Source organism: Amphiura filiformis, chromosome 19 (assembly GCF_039555335.1).
Source record: "Amphiura filiformis chromosome 19, Afil_fr2py, whole genome shotgun sequence".
Taxonomy (NCBI): Eukaryota; Metazoa; Echinodermata; class Ophiuroidea; order Amphilepidida; family Amphiuridae; genus Amphiura; species Amphiura filiformis.
The window spans coordinates 50,486,802-50,497,005 of record NC_092646.1 but is presented as its reverse complement, the minus strand read 5'-3'; the positions used below and the strand labels follow the sequence as shown (position 1 = coordinate 50,497,005).

The 10,204-nt window shown below is 37.3% G+C and overlaps 1 protein-coding gene across 1 annotated transcript in view; it reads right to left on the bottom strand.

The window, feature by feature from the left end:
• Positions 1-852: 852 nt before the first annotated feature.
• The window catches only part of LOC140140632 (cytochrome P450 2U1-like), a 32,246-nt gene continuing 22,894 nt past the window's right edge, over positions 853-10,204 (bottom strand). Inside the window, exons 3-4 of the mRNA XM_072162388.1 lie at positions 2,230-3,174; positions 853-1,531 (exon numbers count right to left, since the gene is read on the bottom strand). Coding sequence (XP_072018489.1) covers positions 1,350-1,531; positions 2,230-3,174 — 1,127 coding nt within the window. The 3' untranslated portion in view covers positions 853-1,349. The remainder of the gene's footprint in view (positions 1,532-2,229; positions 3,175-10,204) is intronic.

Below are 10,204 nucleotides of genomic sequence, written 5' to 3'. Positions count from 1 at the left end.
TTTTTTTTACCGTTCAAATTGACGCCAGGGGCCGAGAGTTTTGACAAATAATCGACAAAATGGGTCTTTGATTTTCCCTTCTCGTCCGCGCTTAAACTTTCTAAATTCCCCTTGTTTCCTCCCCCCCCTTTTTTACCATTTAAAACTAACACTCCCCTCATGGTTCAAGTAAAAATCAGATTCCCCTAAAGACCCCACCATGGTTCAACCTCTCAAGTCCCACCAAAATTCGGATTCCCCATTATAACTCCCACTTTCCACCTGGCGTGAAATTGAACTTAGCGTTAGGCACTCGAAATTTCGAGCTAAAATAATCTGAAATACAAGTTTTCTGCAGTTTCAATATATACATGTAATTGGGGCCAGCAAAATAGGCGTTCCAAAAATTTACAAAACAAAGTAAAACATTCCCGCCAAACACGTTCCAATATCGTCGCGTCACCAACAAAACAAAACACCTTCCCACAAACCCCCCACACACACACACACACACACCCCCACACCTGTCTGTGTTCGCCTCCAAACGTGGACATTGTGTTTTGCTATCTAACCGAGGACGTGTGTATGATGTTTTCATCGCCTAACCGTGGACTAAAATGGCGGATTTTTTTTGTGTATAATACGAAACGGAATTTTAGCCATCACCCTGTGGACGTTAGTTTTTACACGTGTGGTCCTCGGTTTCAGGCAAATAGCGTTTAAAGCATTTAGCATGCATTTGAGGTCTTTTGCAGCAGTTTGAGACCGAGGACAGTCCTCGGTTGGAAGTAGGTCCACAGTTTAGGGTGAAAAATCTTGTGTGTGTCCTCGTTTGTCGGCCAACACGTACGCACACCCACACGTTCTCCTATCAATCGGTTCCCAGCCGATTTGTGCTCCTCCGTCACTAAGCAAACAGTTTGGCAACAACCCGTGAAACCCAGGAAAATATGTAATTTATTTACAGATTTGGGTGATTTTTAGAGTTAATTATTTACAACAAATGCCCTCCCGACTGACCCTAATTGAAAGGTCCGTCTGTCCGCAGAACACGGTGGTTATTTTTTTGTTTTTGTTTCATGGACCGTTCAATATTTACGTCAGGGGCGAGAGTTTGACAATAACATCGACAAAAACATTTGCTTTCCCCGCTCGCGACCGCGTTCAAATTTGAATTCCCCTTGTCTTGCCTTTATTATCATTTAAAACTAATATCCCCCTTATGGTTTCAAGTAAAAATTAATATTACCCCTCTAGACAACCAAAATTAGACTTCCCATTATAACTTTTGTTCTGGCATGATTAGCATCTTGATCATGTTGATTTATATTAAATCATTTTGCAGCCTGTTTATATAGTTACTCGGCAACTCAATTTCTGGGAAGAAATATAGTCATGAATGGCTTTGGTACAAAAGAACTCCCGTATATTCCTTCAAAGCTTACACGTGGCACATCGTCTGGTTTGACAAGTGAAAATCGATGAAGGAGATGAGTGAAAAAGACAAATAGCTCCATTTTGGCAATATTCTGCCCTGCACAACTGCGACGACCTGATAAAGGGAAGTAAAAACGCACAAAACACACAACATCCATTAATTAAATGTTAAACATGTGGATAGGTAAAAATAATCATCAATATTTTGTGATAATCCAAAGTATCGAACAACAAGGTGTTATTTTAAGGCGAGTCATGGCTTTCAGTACATTATTGGCAAGTTTTGGTAATTTGGCTTAACAGTTTGTGTCTTCAGGGTTATACTTTGACCTTATGGAAATAAGTCAAGGATGCCACTAGTCACACTTGTATTTCCATATGTATTGCAGTTACGACAAATAATAAAACGCGTTTAAAAGTTTTCGATATTTTCCTACTCCCAGGAAAAACCATGCTCATCGGATATGGCAGAAACCCGTTACAATGTGCCTTGTGATCTCACGTATTGAAAAAATACCTCTCCCTGGATTTCGTTTGTCAATTATTTCTCATTATTTGAGCAAAACAGACGCCGTTCCATCTCGCCTTAAAGCAAATACATCATTTTCTCTTGCCCTCCTCGTATATAATAGTAGAGTTGAGGCGCATTGTAGTTTTAAGAAAGCTTTAAATGCACGGGTGTATCTTCTGATGATGTGACAAAAGAAGAGTCAACCGATGGTCATCCACTTTCATGCCTATACCATAATGTAGCCACTCTAATGTTCAAGTTACTTGTATTTGTAAATTTATATTCGACAATACTTTACTTACCAACTGCGAAAGGAATAACCTCCTTTCTTTCAACATACTCCCCATTTTCATCAATGAATCTTTCAGGTTTGAACTGGTCTGGTTCTGGAAACGCAATCGGGTCTCTCATCACGGCGTAAAGGTTTGAAATGATCAGGGCACCTTTAGGAATACGGTACCCAGAGAGTGATGTCTCGTTACCAGCCGCATGGAAATCATTGAGTGGCAGCAGAGTTACATGGCGTTGAATCTCCAACAATGTAGCTCTGGTGTATGGCAGGTTGTTTTGGTCGGCAAGCAGCGGAACCCGATTGTGGCCAACAACTGAATCTATTTCTTCATGAATCTTCTGCTGGATTTCTGGATGTGCCATCATGTATAAGCAACACCATTCTAAGGTAGTAGACACCGTATGACCTCCTGCCAAAAACAAGAGATACAATACACCTTTCATATTGTGTTCGTGCAGGTGCGAGTAAGGGTCATGTGGTGTTGGCTTTTCATCCATTTCTTTCAAATATAAGTCAATTAAATCAGCTGGGTTTTCGGCATCGAAGTGTTCGCGGTGTTCATCAATAAGTTTGTCGAGAAAGGCGATAATATCTTTATAAAGCTTTAACAATTCCCTGCTGTCTTTGTTTGGAAAATAGTACGGAAGCAGGACGGACCAAAATCCTGATCCAAAGAGTTCTCTAAGTCTGTGATTAAGATCGAGCAGATGACGAAATTTATCATCATCGTACTGATGACGCTTCCCATACAAGATCTTAAAGAGAACGTTGGCGGCGGTGTTTGTAACATAACGATGTGGATTACACGGTTTTCCCACTTGGGTGTTTAACTCATCCACCAGAGCCTTAGATTCTTCTACAATATCGGCTTCATAGCTACGTTTCCCGATTCCCAAACCTCGAAAAGCAGTGAGAAGAAATTTCCTGAATTCGGCGTTGTGTTTGTAAGAATGCACTGTTAAAAGGACAAAAACAAAATACAAACATTTGACAGTTATTCTAGACAATTCGAGTTACTATTATGTCATTTAATGTGGAGACAACTTACACAATTATTGGGCGTTAGAAAGTTGGTAAGATAACATATCAGGTAACAGGTTCTAAAGCTCACTGACATAAAACGGAAATGTTGATATTGTTGTTGACGTTTTTATGTTTGTTTGTTTAAATTATGGTAGTTACGGTTACCTTGAGTTGAGTTACGGTACGTGTACATTGGGTTTTTGTACGCGAGTATTGCCCAGCCCCTTGCTTAATGCTCTGTTTGCCAGCCATAAGCATAACATAAAAAGTCAAGTTTTTGAGATATTACCAAAAATATCTGCTGAACCAATACTAGGTTTGTTTGTACTCATTTTGATGCATTTTTCATGCCGATTCCAAATATGGTCTTGCGAATTTACAACTGTTTTGCAACTAACTCATCAATTTTTTAATTAAAAAAATTAAACTTGTCGTCTACGGTCGGCAAATCCGCGTGTAGAGAATTTAGATTTAAAATAAGACATTGGGACTAGCATGACATAATAAATAGAGTGATGACAGAGGAGGGCAGTTTTAAAGCAGTTTAGGGCGTATTACACTAAATCACTGCGCGAAAGGTGCAATGGTGATGAGTTCCGGTTAAACGTATATGCCTACATGAGACAATGTGGTGTCCTTAGGGACCATGTTCTTCGTGAGGTTGGCATGTTCTGATTTAAATGAAAGATGCTAACCTATTAATGACTAAAATAGATATGAAATTATACAAATCGATTTCACAAGAAAAGTAGGCCCTGTCCGAATTACTGCTAACGGAACAAGTTTTAATGCTAGTTTTGGCGTTGAAATAGCGGCGTCGCTTTTCAACATTTTTAATAAAAACTGATTCTATAAAGTTCCCCAAAATTGAAGCTTAAATAAAATTTCAGTCCTTAATTAATACAGGGATGACGTTAAAAGTGAAAAATATTGTCACGCCTGGTAGAAAACGCCGTTTAAAAAAGGTGATTTTTACGTGCTTTTCAATGGAGAAGTTATTTGGTGGTTTACGCCCTTTATATTGCTTTCGAATGCACTATAACCCCGTGACAAGTACATAAACCGAGTTGTACATGGCATAGGGTGGTTTATCTGCTGTTCAGACGATGAATCTTTGACAACCGGGTAGAAAATGATGAATATCTCCCGTTATTTTTGGTTTCTATAAAAACCAATAATGTAAGGCTTGTGCAGAACAAACAAATGGGTCCAAGCAGTTGAGGGGCTGCCGCGTATGCGTGGTGGAGAAGACACGAACCAGGCTTACTGACATCTACAGAGGTCAGTGACCAGGATATTGTCAATAGCCTTAGTCGAAGGTCCCTCGTTAAACAGGTCGGAACACAATAGCCATGCGTAGCTGTTGAGGAACTAGTGGATTCAATTATGAGATACAACAATATCATGGTATAAACCAGAATATGTTCCTTTGGTAAAAATTTATATTGTCTCTACCCTTAATTGATCATGCCGGAGAAAACCGGTCAGTGGCAGGAACATCAAGGTTGTCCGAATTTACCCATATTTGGTGTAGTAGGGGTGTTTGATGAAACATTCTCTTTAAAACTTTTCCAGGATTCTGACCCCCCTTGTTAAGGGTTTATAGCCCTTATTTGTTTTGGTACAATCTACCCCCTTAAAAATGGATTAATTTTTTCCTGAATTTAAGCCAATTTTTAAAATTAAGTATTTGTAGGATACATCTACCCCGGGCATTACAGGGAACAATTGACATTCAACCAACCCCTATCATTTGGCTCTAGGGGTGTCTAAACACACCCCCTCAAAATGACTTAAAAAATTGAATTTTTAGTTGAAGAATTCAAATGCAAATATAAAAAATATACATCCAAATTTTGAATATTTGTTGGTGTCATTAGAGTGACCCAACATGTGGCTGTGGGAAACAAATTAGAATATCTTGGGGCGGTGTTGCTTTTTTAAGAAAATACAGTGTTTCTATATGGTATTTTTAGCAATATTACAAACTGAAAATATTGTAATATTAATGAAATATGTGATTATTTCAACTACATGCTTTATTTAGAACTGGTTATTAAGTTGAGTAAGGTTTTAAACTTTAATATCATGGATAACAAAAGCAAAATGTTACTAAAATTTAAGTGTTTCTAGATTTTATTCGATCTAAAATGAGAAAAACCTAAAATACGTGGTCAAACACTCAAACAAAAGTAAGAAATAAACAATTATTTGGTACGCAGCACTCCCTTAGGATTTAATTCATGATCATACAACATTACTTAGCATCAACATATAAATATGAGTTATTATAGACCTGGCAATTCAGTTTTTTATTAGTGCATAATCATGATGACACTTTGCATGTAAGTTTCGACGCCTAATTGTACTACATGTTGCTGAGGACAGGCAAGTGTCAAAATGATATTCTAGCTTACACATAAGAAGTTGTATGGAACTGAAAGTGCAATGTTTACATTGCTTTGAGGAATCACTACATTAAGATCCATGTATTGTTTTTTTTCACGCTGTTTTTGGAAATATTGATAAATTGTCACAACGTAGACCATGCCCTTATTTGCTTTGTTTTTAACGATTGGTAAAATACAATATAATTGTAATACAAAAATTATTACCTCATTATACTTCATTCATTCTAGTGAACATTATAGTTAACAAATAATAATTCAAGCAACCCCTATCATTTCGCCTCCCTCAGAACTTCTTTAAAATTTTCATTTTTATTAAATGAATTCACAAGCATTCTATAGAATATACATCCAAATTTTGTTTTGTTTTCATCTTCCACCAATTGAACCAACCATACGCTGTAGGCCTAGACTGTGGGAAACAAATCAGATTATCTTTGGATGGTGTTGCTTGGTTTAATAGAAAATTCAGTGTTTCTATATGGTATTTTAGCAAGATCACAAAACTGAAAATCTCCGTTAAGGAAGCACATGTCTTTTAAGGTATTTCTTCATTATAAAGTTGACTAAAGTTACCAAGCTGATAATAAATGGAAAAATAAACATTACTTAACCTTTAAAATATAGATGTTTCTATAACTCATTTACAATCATAAAGCTGAAAGATATCGTATGTCTTTCATGCATTATGCCATGTTGCACGTATACTAAAATCGAATGAACATGATGTATGCCAGAATCTTATCTATGCAAGAATAGTATCATAAGAATAAATATTCTTATGTAGATCTTGAGGTTCATTTGTTTCAGCAACACGTGTCAACATTATTTTCGAGTTGACTTGACATCTAAAGATCTTGTTTGGAGCTGAAAGTGCAAATTTACATTCCTCTAAGCCATCTAAAAATTGTCCCAATGTAGATTGGCTGTGTTCTTATTTGCTTTGTTTCAAAATATCACAATCAGCCTGTAAATAATATAATGTAAGAAAACAAAATGTTACCTCATACTGGTGTTTGAAATACAATTATCGTGGCATTGTTGAAAACGTCTGTAACGACGCATAACGTAACAAAAACGCATAACGTAACAAATTGTTATGTTATGCGTTCAAAACCGTTTGGCACTAAGAAAAAGGGACAACTTTTTGGCTGCTCGACGCATAACGTAACAAAAAATTAAAATGATCAGAAATGACAAATACTTGAAAGATTTTATGTTTAATGTCCTCCTCCTCTGTTCAAGTCAAAACTCGGCCCATGCTATCTCGTCCACACCAAATTTGTCCCCCGAAATAAAAAAAAATTCAAAAGTAACAAATACTTGAAAGATTTTATGTTTAACTAGCGGGAGACCCGCGCTTCGCGCGGGTCCCCGCTAGTTGAGTAAACGGGAGCGGTTAGTAAACGGGAGTGTTTAGTAAACATGGTAAACGGTGATGATAATCATGGTGTCTTGGCGTAGATTATTCATCCAGTATAGTAATGATCATGTTAGCTTGATAAACATAATTATCCAGACCTGTGATAATGTTGGTAGGCCTACTCACACAATCCCTCAGATTACTTTTGAAACAGCTCGTGACAGAATGATTGATTTTAACTTTATCCCAACAAACATAAAACATAAGGTTAGTAGAGGTTGTTAGAAAACGTTTCAATTCCGGGTATAATGGTATAAAACATGCAAGAAACATGTTTAAAAGTTGCTGCAAAACATTTTAAGCGATTCCGTATTGTTGATAGCTAAACCTATATCTTAGCCAGGATTTGGGGCCGCAGAACTCCCAAAATGTGGACTTTCACCCACCCCCTAACATTTAACCTTTGCACAGTTAACGACTAATTCGGTCCCTGTTGGGTACATTGTAACATTCCCTCTGAAAAGTGGACTTTTTTGCAAATCTGTCACCCACTGACCCCCTTTTGCATCAGCTTACACCCAATGATCCCCCCAAAATGGCTTCAAGGTCTCCAAATACTTGAAAGATTTTAATGTACTCCCTCCCTCTGTTCAAGTCAAAACTCGGCCCATGCTATGTCGTCCACACCAAATTTGTCCCCCGAAATAAAAAAAATTCAAAAGTAACAAATACTTGAAAGATTTTATGTTTAATGTCCTCCCTCCCTCTGTTCAAGTCAAAACTCGGCCCATGCTATCTCGTCCACACCAAATTTGTCCCCCGAAATAAAAAAATTCAAAAGTAACAAATACTTGAAAGATTTTATGTTTAATGTCCTCCTCCCTCTGTTCAAGTCAAAACTCGGCCCATGCTATCTCGTCCACACCAAATTTGTCCCAAGAAATAAAAAAATTCAAAAGTAACAAATACTTAAAAGATTTTATGTTTAATGTCCTCCCTCCTTCTGTTCAAGTCAAAACTCGGCCCATGCTATCTCGTCCACACCAAATTTGTCCCTCGAAATAAAAAAAAAATTCAAAAGTAACAAATACTTAAAAGATTTTATGTTGGAAGTCCTCCCTCCCTCTGTTCAAGTCAAAACTCGGCCCATGCTATCTCGTCCACACCAAATTTGTCCCCCGAAATAAAAAATAAAAAATTCTTCAAAAATTCAATATGTTGGAAGTCGTGCCTCCTTCTGTTCAAGTCAAAACTCGGCCCATGCCATATTTGTCCTCTATGTACAAATTTAAAAAATAACGAATACTTCAGAGATCTTATGTTTAAAGTAGACCAACTATAAATTTCTTTTATCCGGATTACTTTGCACGAATCGACTTGACTTGACCTCCGGTTTATATTTGTCCCTTTTTGTATGTGTTTTTAGTACTCCAACGCATAACGTAACAAACTTGTTTTTTCGAGTTTTAAGCTCTATAAATTTCTTTTATCCGGATTTTTTGCACGAATCAACTTGAATTGACCTCCGGTTTATATTTATCGAAGAAAGAAAAAGATTCGAGTGGGTCTAACTTTTTGTTACATTATGCGTTTTGAGGTTAAACTGGCTGAAAAGCTCTTTTATCCGGATTTTTTCGCATATATGGACATGACTTGACCTCCAGTTAATATTTATCGAAGAAAGAAAAAGATTCGAGTGGGTCTAACTTTTTGTTACGTTATGCGTTTTGGAGGTTACACTGTCGGAAAAGCTCTTTTATCCGGATTTTTCGCATATATGGACATGACTTGACCTCCGCTTAATATTTATTGAAGAAAGAAAAAGATTCGAGTGGGTCTAACTTTTTGTTACGTTATGCGTTTTGGAGGTTACACTGTCGGAAAACCTCTTTTATCCGGATTTTTTCGCATATATGGACATGACTTGACCTCCGGTTAATATTTATCGAAGAAAGAAAAAGATTCGAGTGGGTCTAACTTTTTGTTACGTTATGCGTTTTGGAGGGTACACTGTCGGAAAACCTCTTTTATCCGGATTTTTTCGCATATATGGACATGACTTGACCTCCGGTTAATATTTATTGAAGAAAGAAAAAGATTCGAGTGGGTCTAAGTTTTTGTTACGTTATGCGTTCTGGAGGTTACACTGTCGGAAAAGCTCTTTTATCCGGATTTTTTTGCATGAATCGACTTGACTTGACCTCCCGTTCCTAATTATCGAAGAAAAAAAAAGTTTGGAACGGGTCTAAGTTTTTGTTACGTTATGCGTTCTGGAGGTTACACTGTCGGAAAAGCTCTTTTATCCGGATTTTTTTGCATGAATCGACTTGACTTGACCTCCCGTTCCTAATTATCGAAGAAAAAAAAGTTTGGAACGGGTCTAAGTTTTTGTTACGTTATGCGTTCTGGAGGTTACACTGTCGGAAAAGCTCTTTTATCCGGATTTTTTTGCATGAATCGACTTGACTCGACCTCCCGTTCCTAATTATCGAAGAAAAAAAAAAAGTTTGGAACGGGTCTAAGTTTTTGTTACGTTATGCGTTCTGGAGGTTACACTGTCGGAAAAGCTCTTTTATCCGGATTTTTTGCATGAATCGACTTGACTTGACCTCCCGTTCCTAATTATCGAAGAAAAAAAAAGTTTGGAACGGGTCTAAGTTTTTGTTACGTTATGCGTTCTGGAGGTTACACTGTCGGAAAAGCTCTTTTATCCGGATTTTTTGCATGAATCGACTTGACTTGACCTCCCGTTCCTAACTATCGAAGAAAAAAAAAGTTTGGAACGGGTCTAAGTTTTTGTTACGTTATGCGTTCTGGAGGTTACACTCTCAAAAAATCTCTTTCAGTCGGATTTTTTGCAAACATCGACTTGGATTTGATCTCCGATCATTATTTATGAAAGAAAAAAACAATTTCTAGAGGTTTTGGACCACTTTGATGCCCACCTGAAGAGCGCCACCATAATTTATGAGCTTGCACGTTTGCTTCCTTAATACCAAATCTGCACGCGGATTTGTTTCGAGCGCCCATACTTCGTTCCAGATCATGCACCATTTGGTGATATTCTGAACATTTATCAGTTACATATCTTTTAATTTAGGCCCAAATTATAATTAACAGTCGTGGCTATTCATCTTGCTCCAAAGCGACACCCACTTGTTTGCAGTAGGCCTATGGACCTATGTTTTACC